The 16,409-nt window shown below is 32.5% G+C and overlaps 1 protein-coding gene across 4 annotated transcripts in view; it reads right to left on the bottom strand.

Moving 5' to 3' along the window:
- Positions 1-16,409, bottom strand: part of LOC139490835 (prostaglandin reductase 1-like) — a 38,804-nt gene that overhangs the window by 17,865 nt on the left and 4,530 nt on the right. The window contains exons 3-9 of one of the 4 annotated variants that reach the window (XM_071277890.1): positions 15,142-15,201; positions 14,698-14,859; positions 13,618-13,735; positions 9,604-9,756; positions 9,183-9,288; positions 8,019-8,137; positions 6,112-6,624 (exon numbers count right to left, since the gene is read on the bottom strand). In XM_071277890.1, the coding sequence (XP_071133991.1) occupies positions 6,514-6,624; positions 8,019-8,137; positions 9,183-9,288; positions 9,604-9,756; positions 13,618-13,735; positions 14,698-14,859; positions 15,142-15,201 (829 nt within the window). In that variant the 3' untranslated portion in view covers positions 6,112-6,513. Of the gene's footprint in view, positions 1-290; positions 550-6,111; positions 6,625-8,018; positions 8,138-9,182; positions 9,289-9,603; positions 9,757-13,617; positions 13,736-14,697; positions 14,860-15,141; positions 15,202-16,409 lie in introns of those variants that run through there. The other 3 variants (XM_071277900.1, XM_071277909.1, XM_071277918.1) reach the window with 3 other exon arrangements.

The raw sequence follows: 16,409 nt of genomic DNA, 5'->3' as shown, positions 1-16,409 counted from the left end.
CGAACCAATTTTAAGAAACGATGTCCAGAAATAAGACAAAAATGTGATCAAGAAAAAGGAAAAATAATATCGTAAAAAATTATCATATCTATTTCTTCATATGATAAACGGAAGGAAATATCTAGTTTTGTTAATAGTTTTTTCTCTACATTTAGTAAAAGAAGCTGTACACTGTCAAACTAGAGACTAATGAAAAATAATGAATTTGTTGATAATGAGACAGTGACATTAGTTTTACATATGCCGGTCTAGTGAGAACTGAATGAAATTATATATATATGTTTACTTACCTCCGTCTTTCAACCCTGGTAAGTCTTCTTCCACCAGCTGTAAATCTTCATCTTTGGGCACTCCATCAAATAGCTTTGCAATTTTCCAAGATTTTGCTTTAACCATTTTCGTTTTCTTTTTTATTTTATCTAAAAGCTCAACCAAATTATATTTTGCAACTAATCTTGTCCTAAAATTTAACCCTATATATACCTTATCGTGTTTACATAAAATACGGTTTGACCTCGGGTACTTGGTTTGCAATCAATACATACATATATATACTTCTAAACCATCAATGCATACATGTATATTTTTTAAATCATCACTACATACATGTTTATTTTTAAACAATCAAAAATTTGTGTAGTAAGAATGAAACAATCAATACATACATTGTATATTTTTAAGGACTGTGTACCCTTGTGTTGATTTGATATTAAACATATAGAAATTTTATAGAAAATCCACAGCCTTTCTACGTGTACTCTCATATTTGGCAATTCGTAGCTTGGTAGATAGAGGATTATAGCATGCAGTGCTAGCAATGATTTCTTTAAAACAAGTTTATTAAGTAAGATATTGGTTAAAACAACATAAAAATAGACCAATTCAAGTACACATTCTTGGATGACTCATAAATGTTATGAAAAAATAATGACATTAGATGTATGTGTCATTATAATACGTTATTCTGATTGGCTAACTGCACATCACGTGTTATTCCTTAAGCAATTGCATTACTCAATAAAACATATATCACTCATGATAACACGAGGTCCCACAATAAAGTGCACAGGTAAATTACATAAAAAATGATGAAATTCGTGTTTTCATGGTCTTAGCTAAAAAATGTAATTAGAAGTATTGAATGCTTCTGTGGAAGGGTGAAATTTAAATGGTTTGTATGTATATAGTTTTAACTTTCAGAATTGTACTTTGATCTATATGATGTTATGTTTTTCTGTATAATAAAATATCCATTGGAACGTATTTACTTATTTACAGAATAGAATCTTATGTCAATAATAAAAGAATACAGCATGCTGTTTTGTTTATCTTTATATGCTAATTAAGGTGATGACCTGAGTTCTGGTATGTGAACCCTTTAAATGCCTATTCATAGTACTGATGGTCAGTATTGGTCACTTTGTCTATTCTCATTGGTCAGTTAAATCACATGTATATTTGTGGAGGGAAATCTCTTTGTTCTTTGAAAGTATTCTTTTGGTTTTACTCAGCATGAAGGCAGACATTTTGAACTATATAGGAAGTACACCACTAATTCATGGTCCCATTGCTTTCTATGTTAAATTCCTCCGTTTCAAGCAGGCACACCTCTTTTGTTTTAAGTTCAAATAAAGTGGCAATCATTGCATTTCAAAGCAACACTTTATGGTGTCTTGTACTGAAAAAATCAACATACCTTTAATGGCATATATATAAGAAAGAACTGGTTCCCGGAACTTCGGATGTACCAAAACAGGTACTTCAGATTAAACAAACAGACAAAATGTACCCTCTTTTTAAAATTTGGTGCAGTTTTTTTAATATTCAAAATTAAAAGTCCAAAAGTATTCTACAATGATCACTAGTCCTTCAGCTTTCATTTGATACAAAAAATACCTAAATATTCTACATATTTCTAAAGTTACACTCATGCGTAGGAACTATTTTGTGTTAAATATGTACTACTTTCTGTATGTGCTTTCTGGCCGGGCCCTTATTAGTGGTGTTACATATACACTAATTCATATTCTGATGTCCATTTGAGTCTTATATTCAGCCACTGTGTTACTTTGTCATCATATTATTCATTTAGGTATTTATGATTACTCACATATATTTAATTGTCATTTAATTAATAATTCTAGTGTATTTGAAATGAGTGATTGATTGACTGACGGATAATACAGCTAAATTGAGTAAATGGTTAAAAACTATAAAAAGTATTAAAAACGTTTATGAGTTAAAATTTAAAACCATAAGATATTAATATAAACTATCTGAGTAGTATTTTTCATTAAACTAGTAAATATAAACTAAAAGTAAAGTTTCATGTACAAAATGTGTATTAGTGTAATTGTGCATTTTTGTGGCACAATAGTTTTATTCCTTATTTTATATTCAGGAGTTACTATCCACTATGTACTGTTGATTCCATCCCATGATGGGATATTGTTATTGACCTTTGCATCTAAGTGTGAGGTAAGCATTGAGTTGGGTTTTATATGTTTTGCTATCAATGCTTATTATTTTGTTTGCTTATGCTTATTTTTAATTGCTTTGCTTTTGCTTAACATTAGCTATTTAGTTTTTTTTCGTGTAGAATATAGTTTTGCATGTAATTATATTTTTAAGACATTAAACTAATTGAATAGTTTGTAAATCAATAAGCGACTTAATTCAATTAGATTACATTGATATTTTGTTAGAATAACAAAATAAGAGAAAGATGAAGAAATTGTATTATTTATTTTAATTGGAAATTCATTGAGTTCATATTGTACTCATGTTATTATTCCTGAACCATTGGTTATAATTTTATATTTAATTACAGGGTCTTTTGTTTACAACTTTTTCGTTAACATAATAAACAGAATCCAAAACCTGAGGAGTGTTTTATTTGTGTTTAAAGCCAAGAGAACCACTCGACTACACTTCTTTTTGTAACTTCATAGGGTTGTAAAAGCGTTGACCGTGCGCACATTTTTAGAATGAAGCGCTTCCGCGTTTCATACAAAATGTACTTCGGTCAACGCTTTTACACCCCAATGAAGTTACAAAAAGAAACATTCAATTCTTAAATACGACAATACGCAGCGACATTGATATTGCAAATGTCACGAATGCCATTCTCAGTCTATGGAAGAAGCGAATCGATATAAACGTTTCTTATATCAACGAGCGATATTGTCTCATATCAACGAGTTGCATTGTGGGAAAAAGACGAATGTTAGCATTTGTAGGAATAGTCTCGATTATCCCGACGCTCCATATGCATATGTAGAGTCTGGATCCAATCGATCGGTTCGAATGATTGTAATGTGAGGGCGTGTCCAAATATGCAAACACATGAGTTGGATATTTTCGGAATGTTTCTAGACTTATCGTTCATTTGCGATAAAACTAGATGAAAACAAACGGAGGAAGTAATCACCATGCCTGAAAAATTTGTAAAGCTAGGTAATTATATCTGAAGCTTTGTTTTTGTAAATATACTTTCGAATACTTCACTGAATAAGAACTACTTTCTTCTTCTTTATTCTTTCCTCCACTATCTGGAGTACCACTACTTTTGTAGTGTAGCACGGATAAGCAACTGTGTGCATGTGCAGGAATATTTTACAGTGAATATGATCGGTGCACAAACCAGTATTATTTCGCCTAAAATTAATTGTTCAATATACTGGTGTAAAGGATATAAACACAGTCTGGCGTACCCACCACCAATTTACAACGCAACGGCAGTTGGTCTTATCCAAAATGAGCTGAGGCTGCGATCCCAGATGGGTGCTCAATTAAAACATAAAACTTGAGTGTTATTAAAATAACTTAATGCAAAATCACTTTTGTACAAGTGCAGGAAACTGTTCCATCACCATATTATATACATTTGTACTCCATTTAAGGCACACATGTTATTATGTCAATTATACACTAATCAATGTATATTACTTTAAAAGTTCATGCACTGTTTACACTAATATTTTCTACCTCTAAAGAAATAAAACACTACATACTCAAGTACGTGCATTACTTTCTTGTAGATACGTCTGTTTGTTATTTACAGTCCCCTTTATAATATCATTAAACAGTTAAAGTTGCAATTTTGTCATTTATAATTTTCAGATAAATTTTGCACATGTTGGAGAGAAAGTAAAACAAACAATGGAACGTAGCAAAGTGGAAATTATTCCTGATGAGTGCTGAATATGAAGATTGTTTGAACGCCACGGCAGTATACAACTCATGTTGCCTTTATTTGATAAATTTACTGATAGGATAAATCTTTAATTGTTTATTTTAAACTGACTTTGAAATAACCAATAGAATTTCCATAACAACATTTACATGTAGTTTCTTCCATTTTCAAGCTGATTTAATCATTCATAATGTGATCAAGAACAGAATCCTCTATAAACTGGTGGTCCCAAGATTTGACAATCAAATATTTTAAAGGACTTATATATGACTGGTTATTTTTTGCAATAGCAATTATAGATTTAAAATTACAGGTTGAATTGCCTGTCATTTATTCACCATTTACACTCGAACTTGTCTCAGAAAAAATATATCTCGGAACATTAACCTCACTTTCAGGTAATATATGGTTATGTTCTAAGATAAGTGCTTGTGACCATCCACAAGAACTAACGGTCATCCGGTGTTCATTACTCTAGTACTATTTTTCCATTTTCCATTTTATTCAATTTTCTGAGGCCTTGCAAATAAACTTCTTCCTTTTGTCCCGAAAACACAGTTATTTGTTATTTCTTTCAAACCATAAATTCAAATTAAAAAAATCGCACATGCTCTATCTCAAAAAGATTTTTGCCTTATAGTGTACTACACAGGGACTCGGTTAGCAGATTTAAATTTCGTTAATCAATGTTTTTTAATTTTTTTTTAGTATTTCCTGTCTATTTGTATTACATTATTCACGTATTTGACGTTAACAACATTATTTCTTTGTTTTCCAGCAATGTGCAGTTTACTATTCATTGTTAACCTAGGTTTTTTCAGTATACGGATATGGATAGTAAACTAGGTTTAAGAGAAGAGTTTAATAAACAAAAGTCTAAATCTGATCAAATTCAATCTGAAATATCAGAAATTATTGTTCCAGAAGCTAAAATTATAAAAAAACACATGCAGTACAAGAACAAAAACCGTTCCAGAATACAACATGTATACCTTCAATTTCTGAAACATGCAGTTATCAAAATTACAATACTAGTAATAGTCAAAATACAAGGGGTATGCAATCTCATCCTAGTTTATATCATGCTGGTGTTACACAAAAACACAAAATAAATATGAAAACACAACCTTATGATGGTACTGATGATATAAAAGAATATCTCAGTCAATTTTAAATTTTAGCTGAAGTTAATGGTTGGAATTAAATACAATGTCACTCTGTCTGGCTAGCAGTTTGAAAGGTGGTGCTACAGCCATTTTAAATGAATTAAACGAGTTTAAAAGGCGAGATTTTGATAACCTAGTTGATGCCCTTCATAATCGATTTAGTTCAGTTCATAGGTCTGAGATATTCAGAGCCCAGTTACAGACTAAAGTAAGAAAAGATAATGAATCTCTATCTGCCCTCAGTCAAGATATTAAAAAAATGACTCGCTGTGCTTATCCTGGTGCCCCTTCCTCTGTGACTGATATACTGGCTTTGGATCGGTTTATAGATGCATTACATGACCCTGAAATGCGTCTTAGAATACGAAAATCAAGGCCTTAAATATAAATGATGCTGAAATTTTACCAGTAGCTTAACTTAACTGCAAGTGTTGATCCGGAATTTTGAAAAAGGGGTCCTGGCAAACCAACGTTTGGAATGATACTTGTAAAATGCTATGCAATTAAAATATACAATTTATTAAATCCATACTTGGGCCTGAGTCCTCCCTAAACCCGTCTCTCCCATATGTGCAGGTCAAAAGGTAATTATATAAACTTTTTCCGTTTGTTTTATGAACGTGCAATAATATTCTCGTTATGACATTCAACATATGGATTTTCATTACTGTTAGCCATTGAACAGTCAGTCTGTGTAACTTGAATAGCTTTTTTTTTTTTATCTGTAGGCCTTATATAACACAACACATATCTTTTTTAATGTATTTTAATAAATATAGTAGAAGCCTGATGTTATGTTACCATGTTGTTCATATATATAGAAGAGTTGAATGAGTGATACAACAGACCAGAATATCACCGGGAATACAAGTCAGAAAGCATTTTAATAATCTGACAGAAAAAAATAATGAACATACGAAAATAAGGCTTCGCAGACACTGTTCAGTTTCTCTTTTTGTACTCAGAGAAAAGAGAACGATTTATAACATATCGAACATATGCAAAGCAACATGTAATGTCACTAATGGTTGCTGAGATTTTTAGTAGTATGTCAATTAAAAAAAAGACGTGATTGCATTGACACGCGAATTCAACACTGTTAAAATGTAATACATTATGCGTTCCAATAACTTAAGTCTTTACATCTACACTTCAGCATTTGACAATGGCCTTGCCAGTATTTGATCCTTTGAAAAGTCCTCTGAATGCTGTATACATATTCTCAAATCCATCTGTTACAGTTTCTTTGTATGTTATTTTACCCTGAAACAAATAAAAAGTTGTATATTACACGATTACATGTATTTAAATAAGTCTCGAAAATACCGTTTGGAGTGAAATGCAAGTGCTATGCATAACTAAACTTCGGATAAGTATTGCCTCACCTGAAGGAGCCAGGCTATGTAAATATATAGATTCTGTTTTTACCAATTAAAACAATAAATCTGCGTTGATGGATTAATGCAAGCTGTTAAATATATCATATCTTCTTCGTGTGATTGTATTTTGCCTGGTGATAATGACAACCTTAGTCATCTCTGTATTTCATAGGTACTAATTTATCGAAATATGAACAGAATTTTCTTCTGTAAAATATCGATTGAAGGTTTATTAGTTTTTGCTTGTTTGGTTAAATTGTTGTGCTGCTAGGTAAATGTTTGAGTCATGTGCATAATAATCTATTTTGTATTTTTTTTAGTTTCAAATTCACAAAATCTGTTCTTTATTCTTTATTTGTCAATTCATACCATTTTCTCTGTTCTTTATTTAGTTTGTCCATTATTCTTTTTTCTTTCTATTTTACTGTGACACCCCCTTGAATTTCTTTTTTTTTATGTTTCAACACCCGATTTAAAATCTATTATTAGTATTTTAACACTCCAAATAATCCTTTTTTTTTTACTTATCAGTTTCTCGATTATTTTTTACTCCATTAGTATTCTCTAATCTGAAAACCGCAGTCATACCTTAAACGATTTCCATATCGAGGTCCTTAATCTTTTGTAAATTTTGCAGTTTATCTATATTTTGTTTGCATTTCATTTGCACTACTACTGACTGCAACGTTAGCACGTCCATGCATTTTTAAAGTTCCTTGGTACTTGGAATTAGAAATAGCAAACCATATATATATTTGGGTTTACAATTGTCAGCCTGTACGGAAATATAAGGTTTATTTTAGAGACTATCTTTTTTCAAGTTTGATGAATTTTGATTTTTCTGTTTTAGGGAGCTACCATTTGATTTTAATGGGGGGGGGGGCTAGGATGAAATTTGAAAAAAATAGGCAGGACAGGATTTTTGAGTAAAAAAAAAAGGCAGGATGAGACACTTTGCAAAAAAAAGGCAGGATGACAATTTAGGTAAAAAAAGTCAGAATAAACTAATAAAAAGAAGGCAGGACCAAATAGAGTGAAAAATAAAAAGGCAGGACAGAGATTACAACTAAAAAAAAATGCAGGACAAAATTTGTCATCCTAGCCCCCCCCTAAAAATCAAATGGTAGCTCCCTTAGGTTATATTTTGTTTGGTACTTTTGCTGCTTACGTAGCTGTGTATTTACGCATCACAGTTACTGGATTTCAAATGTTCAGGTCGAGCATACCTGATGAAGGTATATAAAACTCTAAGGACGAAAATGTCTTTTACTTATTTACCTCTCTGATCCATTGTGACATTTGTTTCTCTCCTTCCGCCCATCTATTATACCATCTCATGACGATGAATCCCTGAACTAGGAGCTGCTTAAACAAAATCATCGGAAATGGCAGCTCAGCTGTGGATACAAAATTGAAAATAAACCTATTATCGTGTTTCATTTTCAAAATTTATCCGTTTTCATACAAAATAATTTCTTGGAAGCTGCAAACAAATACTAAGGATTTTCCCATTGCATATACTGTTGTTCTAATAATTAAAGTGAATGAAAATGTAAAGTTGTAGTTTTGTGTATAGCTTAATTACTATGCGGTATATGTTTTGTTCATTATTGAAGGCCATATGACCTCTGGTTAGGAGTTGTCTCATTGGCAATCATACCACATCTTCTTTTTATGCCCCACCTACGATAGTAGAGGGGCATTATGTTTTCTGGTCTGTGGCTCCGTTCGTTCGTTCGTCCGTCCGTCCGTCCGTCTGTTCGTTCGTTCGTTCGTTCGTTCGTTCGTCCCGCTTCAGGTTAAAGTTTTTGGTCGAGGTAGTTTTTGATGAACTTGTATATATGTTCCTTATTATATGATCTTTCTAATTTTAATGTCAAATTAGAGTTCTGATCCCAATTTCACGGTCCTCTGAACATAGAAAATGATAGTGCGAGTGGGGCATCCGTGTACTGGGGACACATTCTTGTTTATATATATCATATTCTTATTTTCATATTGAGATATATAGGATTAAAGATTTAAGCAGTTTGTTCTGATGCATTTCAAAATACTCCGTCTGGGGTATTTCTTTGTGCATATAATAATACTGTGGGAATATGTGTACTAGTGTATGTATAACCCGTTAAAACATTTCCAACATACTAATGTAAATAGAAAACACTATTAGATAATAATAAATTAATAAATGGCATTTTGGATAAGCTAGTTTATAGACACGATGTGTGATTTGTGATAACCGTTAACAGGAATGATCAATCCTTATCTCAGATCGTTATCTTTTTCTTTTGGAATGCTTTATAAAACTGCTAAATATAGGCATGTTACCAGTAGGGGTCAGTGATATTATCTCCCTGAAAATTATGTTTGCGAAGCCTTACATATTAGATATTTATTATATTAAAGAGTATTTGTAGATTGGTTTACTTGTGGTAATGTTACCTTTTAATTTTTCAGTAGCATTGTACTGCGATATTTGTCCACAAATTGACATCCGACCAAAAAGTTTCATATTTTTGAGAACACTAAGTGTAAATTCTCCTCCGACCTAGATAAGATATAAAAATAAAGATTGAAACAATGTGTATACTTTTCACGATCGCCACATCTTGCTTGCAACTCATAGTACATGCTTATGAGCTCACACAGTCAACACATAAATGAGAAACATTTTCCATGTCCTTGAACACGAATAATTTATTTACGGTGTAATTCACTAAAATCTTTTGTGAATATTGTTATCTTCTTTCTTCTATATAAATATATTTCTTAGGTTTGAAAAAAAAGTATTTATTTACGTTTCGTGTCTTTCTTATTTTTCTTTCTTTTTTCTATTTTCTTGTTCCCCCTAAAATTATCTTACATTATCAAAGTAACAGTCTACACCTTCTGGTGCGGCTTCCTTCAGTGCATCGTCAATTTTAACCTTCTTATAGTTGTAAACACAATCAAATCCTAAACTTTTAATCCATTTGCATTTCTCTTCGTCTCCTGCAAATCCTATAACTTTACAACCCTGTAAAAGAAATCAAGAAAAAATCAACAATTTTGTCGTCACGTCAAATGACAAAAAATAAAAAAAATATCTACAACAGATATTGTGCAAGGTAGTGCTACCTTTTTTAAATAAAAGAAGTCATTGGTTCTTAATCATATAGGACAATATGACATCCAGGCCTGTTACGATTGGAGGCAGAACGAAAATCCACTCGCCGTATGTACATACTTTTGGTACACTTCACATGTGTTAGAGGTTTACTTGTTTACAGGCGAAGAGGAAGGTTGAACCGCCTCGCATTGTATGTCTGTATCAAGTTAGTTTATCAAGAGCATGTGTTACGGGTAGTAGTTATTGTTCATCTTTGTTTGAACGTCTGTTATGTCGGGGGAGTTCGCTGTTGATGGTATGTTGGAATGTCCAATGTTTTTTTTTCAATTCCTTTTTCGTAAACATAATTTTTTTATATACATATTTATTACACTCTTATTTCAATCGCTGTAGAATTCAAATAGCATTGTGCTGGACAGTGCCGAAAAAAAAATGATCTTGTAGTGTAGAGACACATTTAGCACAATGCTCAACGTAATTTGCAGTACAGTATCTATACAATTAAACGAGAAGACCTCATTTTGTGTGTCGCTTCTCTTCCTTCCACAATAAATCAATCATTATGCCTCTGTGTCCTATAGGTAACATGCACAGTCGCATTTTTCATTCATTCTTATGATTATTCAGATTAAGTTATTTTGTGAGAAAAACGACAAAAAAGGAGTCCGGACATGATTCCGTCATCAGACTGTCTTTTAGTCATAGATAAGACTTCCGGTTTGAAACATGCACAAATACAACCAATCGTATTATAGATAACAAAAATGAAAAATAGATAAGCCAATCAGAGCGTTCTCCATATTATGGTGTTACGATCGCAAGAACCACAACTATTATACCTCCTTAGAGAGGAAAATTATTTTTCGCGTTTATCTACACATGTAAACTACGATTATACTACTTTAATATATAGAGAATCTCTGTATTCTGTCTACTGTTCAGTTTTTTTCCGACGTAGTCGGTATAGTTTCGGTTTGTGCCCTTTGAACTTAGGACGCTTAACTATGGCAACAGAATACGCATGCTCGAAAATCCTTTCTGTGATTGGACAAAATGCTGTCATGGTGGGTGATTTGGTTGTGCTTGAAAAAACGTCTCGTTAATTATATCGTGATGGAAAGCAAGTGAAAAACTATAAATATTTCAACTAGATCTTACAAAGATTTATATTTTTATTAACATAATTGTTTCTCCAATAGCTCTTTGCATCCGTGACAGCTGTTTATTCGGGACAATTATATAATTTTTAATGTAAACTTTGTTGTACGAACGTACATGACTTTTAGAACGCACCTACGCATGTGAGATTTCTGCAGGGTTTTGGTGAATGTAAACAGAAAGATACGAGGACCGAGAATATTGAACACAAACAGAGAAAACGTTATTTAAATGGTATGTTTGTGCTTCTGAAGGTTATCGAAATGATAGTTTTAAACATATACTCAAATTTAAATACGTCGGATATCTTTTTTAAAGATAGTTCTTGTTTTAAATGTTTACTATTTAAGGGGTCATACCAGTTGCATATATATTAAAATAAGTAAAACATGTGACACAAGTACAACCAATCGTAGACCGTTCTCCATATCATGGTGTTTAGATCGCAAGAATCACAACTATTATACCTCCTTAGAGAGGACAAATATTTTTCGCGTTTATCTACATGTAAACTACGATTATACTACTTTAATATATAGAGACTCTCTGTATTCTGTAAGGGAATTTTTCTATGTTAGTATAGAAAGTCCCTGATTCTGTTTACTGTTTTCTTTGAAATGTTTACTATTTAAGGGGTCATACCACTTGCATATATATTAGAATAAGTAAAACATGCTCAACTTCATCTAAAACTACCTTGACCAAAAACTTTTACCTGAAGTGGGACAGACGGACGAGACGAACGGACGGACGACCGAACAAACGAACGCACGGATGCACAGACTAGAAAACATAATGCCCATAATTGGGGCATAAAAATTTATTGTTAAAAGGGAAAATAGTGATTTGGCAAAAATGAAAGTAAGGTAGAGATTAGAAGGGCGTCGGGATCGGGTGTTTTTAAGCTCGGGATTTGGGGATTGATCCTTACGGGATCCGGGAATATATTTTTCGATTTCGGGATAGGAATTTCTTTAAATTCTGCATCTCGGGATTTCATGGTTTTAAGCCCAGAATTTTGAGATCAGGACTCCTCCGACAACCCATCAAATTAGCCTTAGTCGGTATTAGTCATTTATACATGATTCAAATCCTACCATTGGCATGTTAATAAGGCTCTCAAAGAAAAAAGCACCGATGATTTTAAGCCCGGGATTTTGAGATCAGGACCCCTCCGACAACCCATCAAATTAGCCTTAGTCGGTATTAGTCATTTATACATGATTCAAATCCTACCATTGTCATGTTAATAAGGCTCTCAAAGAAAAGCACTGATGATTTGTCATAGAAGCATATATTTTAGACTTATAAAGTAATAATGGTCCTGGTATCTATAATGAGTTTATCTATATATAAGCAGTTACATTTATTTCATGTTTGAAACGGTGCAAATTTTTAATTTGATTTGACTTTTACCAAAAGAAGCATTTTAGCAAAGGAGAAGAATAATTGTGGTCGTAGGCCAGAAACACGAATATAATTGAATTTAACAGAAAGAAAACAAATATCGGACTTTGGAAAAAGGGAGAGGGCTTTTGATACCTTTTATGTAATTCTCCATATATACATAATATCTTTTACAAAAAAAATCATCCTACAACAGTTCACAAGCTGTATACATATGCCCGGCGCGATTTCGTGGGTGTGTTCTAGTTGACCGTAAAAGTAAAACACCGTCCTCCATCCCTCCGAATGTAACCTACCGAATAAAACTTATCGCAACGTTTGATACTTATAGCCCTGGTCACAACGAACCCACGACACATCTATGCAGCTCCACGACATGAAATTTGGTCAAATCGCGGGTCATATGTGATCGTCGTACGACAATCGCACGACAGTTGCGCGATGTTTTGAGCATCGTGGCGCTGTCGTGTGTCGTATGACGAAAATTGGACATGCACCTTTTTTGCTCTATGATTTTTTGTTGTATCACTGTCTTGTGGCTGTCGTGAGAGTGTCTTACCACAGTCATGCGACTGTTGTGCGATATACACATTGTCGTGGGTACCAACATAAACCATTTTAATTAAACAATCATCGTAGGACTGTCATACGACAATCTCAAGAATGTCGTACGATTGTCGCACGACTGACGCACGACCGACTTGTGACAAGCACATAACAGTACAATTACATATTTTTTTCTGTCTTATACCCATTGTGGAACCATCGTGGGCATGTCGTAGCTGATGTGACCACTCGAAATGTTATTTTAACATTTTGCACGACAGTGCCACGACAATTATTCTATAGATCCTCCACGACAAAAAGTCGTTCGATCTGTTGTGACCGGGGCTTTACATGAGCAACACATGCATACACCACAGGTGCAACATCTGGACCAGGACATGTTTACCCTTCCAGAGTACCCGAGATCACCATCGGTTTTATAGAGGGGTTCGTTTTACTTAGTCCGTAGTTTTCTATTTTGTAATTTTTGAACTGTTATTTGCCTTTTGGTATCTTTTTTTTGTCATGGTGTTGTCAGTTTATTTTCGACATGCGAGTTTTAAAGTCCGTTTGGTATCGTTCGTCTAGTAAATTATCTGTAATTTATTGGGCAAAATGTGCGTCTGAATGACTTATAACTCTGCAAATTGAGTTTACCTTAATTTTAGCGATTTGTCCTACCAAACTACCAACAGCACCAGCTGCACCACTGACAACAACTACCTCACCTTCTTTAGGGCTGCATATCTCCAGGAAACCGAAAAACGCAGTCATCCTGTGAAAATATTTTGTTTACAAATTATTCAATGTATAATTTTTAATTTTATTTATTTGGCTTTCAAAAAACTTTGGTCGCGATGGCACAGGAAAATGATTACAGAAATCAGCAGCTTTGCAATAGGCTGTTTACGTATCAATAATTTTAAGTACTGCAAGAATTTCAGCTATTTGTCCTAATTGCCACTCTATTATATTGAACAGGATCAGAAGTACAAAAGAACAAGTTAAATAGAAAAGCAAGGAGTCTTTTCAATGCAATATAATTTCTCGAAGAGTAGGTTAATTGTTTTAAAGTAGTTGCAGTTTAATTTTTTTCAATTGCCATGTTCAGAGTTGCAGTCTTGTTATATATATATAGTTACAGTTTTTATTACAAACTCTCTGCTTTTTAACGATTTTGTCAGTCAAATGTTAGCTCAAGATAGTACAGTTTATAGTAGTAGAAAATGTTGCTCAGTAAATATAACTATGATATCCAACTAATTTTCTTTCGTTCATGTACGATACCGTTGAACGATAACATGTTGGTATTTACATTCATTTAAATATGGTCTATTTATCAACCGAATCACTTTCATTTGCCTGAATGCATGTCTAAATAACCCTTTTTCGATGACATTCAACTAGTTTATTACCAAGTGTTTTGGCCAGAAACTGTCATATTCTTACAGTCAATACTTGAAAATGAAAGTGACAAAAACATTTTAACTTTGTTTAATTTTAAGATAATCAATCCTAGGTTGGTTTGAAAGTGGGTTTTTTTTTGTCCCATAATTGGGAAATTATTTTTTCTGGTCCGTGCGGATGAGGCATACGGTTACTATGGACACATTCTTGTTTGCTTTTATGTTTGGCTAAAAAGCTTCAATGTCTGATATTTTGGACTTGCAATGTCTGGTTTTGTAGTTGTCGCATACTACTGCGTACATATACAGAAAATTATTTCCATTATCTTACCCGGGCATGCCCATTACACCAAGAGCTGTGGATAAGGATAAATCACCAAGTTCAGGCATTCTACGGCAAGCATCTGCTGACACAATGGTACGACTTCTCCATCCCGAGTGAGTTCTTACTATTGTTCCAACTGGGTAGTCTTTGTTTTTGCTTTCAATCACTCTAAAATAACATCAAATGACAATTTAGGAATTTGATTTTAAATTTGATTCAGGACTCTTCCATTCTTTTAATTTAAGATGTTTTAATAATCACGAAATAAAGAAACGTTTTCCAAGCATTTCTTGTACATGTATATACATGAATTTGTTTATGAAAGTAAGTAGATGTGAAATAATTTCAGCTATATGTATAAAATCTTTGTGACGGCTTTATGTATAAAATATTCGTATGGACAGGAAATTACTGTTGGGTTTTAGCTTGATTAACTTTATGTTTACTTACTTTGATATTTGTTCACCCATCATTGTATCTCCTACTTTTCCATTTGTTTCTAACATTACTCTTAAATCAAAAATCATATTTTACTTATCAATAGAATTATATATATGTTACAGTAAATAGGTGAAATTAGGAATTACATGTAATTACTAAAATTTAGGAATTACAGGTAATTCCCGATGCACTTAGTTAATACAAGTAATTCCTTAAACGGCCCAGTTATTACCAGTAATTACTAATTTTAAAATGAATTTTTACACCTATTTACTGACTGCTAAAACAATGTTGTATTATGGTTAGATGATCAAAAGTTATGGTAATACTAACTAGAACATGTAGAAGAGCAGTTAGTACTCTTAAAATTTTGAATGGTTGATTTGTATAAAAAAATCTATTGAATAAATATGGACTTTCAAATATTTGGTTAAATCAGAGTAAAAGTTTAGTTTTAATCCAAAATGGTTAAAGTTGACCATTATGCAGATAATTTTTTACCAATTTCAGCAGACATGGAAATCAGAAATGTAAAATTCTCCCAAAGCATTATGTTTTAACTTTTGAAAGAAAACTTTGAATTTGAAGAATATTTAGACTTATTACCTTATAAAGATAAGATAAAGTTATGTCATTAGCTTCTAGATATAAAAAAAAAAAATATCTTTTTGTTGTTGTTAAATCATTAATAAAAATGATATAGTGAAATTATAATTCACTGTTAGCAGCGAATCTGGTTCTATTTTGTTAAATTAGCTGAGAAACAAGGTTGATGAGTTGTGCACTTGCGAGTGAATATTTGGACCTCATTGAATACCTTCAATTCAACCCCTAGCTGGAGATGGGTTATTGATGTATTAAGCTATTAAAATTGTAAGGGTTTTGCAGAACAAATAGTCTTCTTTTGCTGTTAATCGCAGGCTCAACAAAAATGAGGAAAAAATATTAAAATTTTCCTCTAGATACAATGTACTATCTTTTGACTAGTACTGTAAGAAGCTTCTGTCAAAATTGGGTAAAAATACTGGATGGTTTATAAATTCTGATGTTTTAAAAACTTTAACTGCAGAGTGTATGTAATGTTAACTGGGGAAAAACTAGTCCTTTTATAAGTAATATACGAAAAAAAGGATTTTTTTTCAAACTTTACTTTTGGATATTATCTTATGATCATAAGCATTAAGCTTCTGTCCAAGTTTGGTAGAAATCCAGGATATTTGGAGAAAATGATTTTAAAGTTTTAAACCACAGTGCATGATGGAGATTTTAGTTTAACA

The sequence above is a fragment of the Mytilus edulis genome, chromosome 1 (genome assembly GCF_963676685.1).
Source record: "Mytilus edulis chromosome 1, xbMytEdul2.2, whole genome shotgun sequence".
Classification (NCBI taxonomy): Eukaryota; Metazoa; Mollusca; class Bivalvia; order Mytilida; family Mytilidae; genus Mytilus; species Mytilus edulis.
Note: the sequence above shows the minus strand (reverse complement) of the source record. Positions and strands in the feature narration are given on the sequence as shown.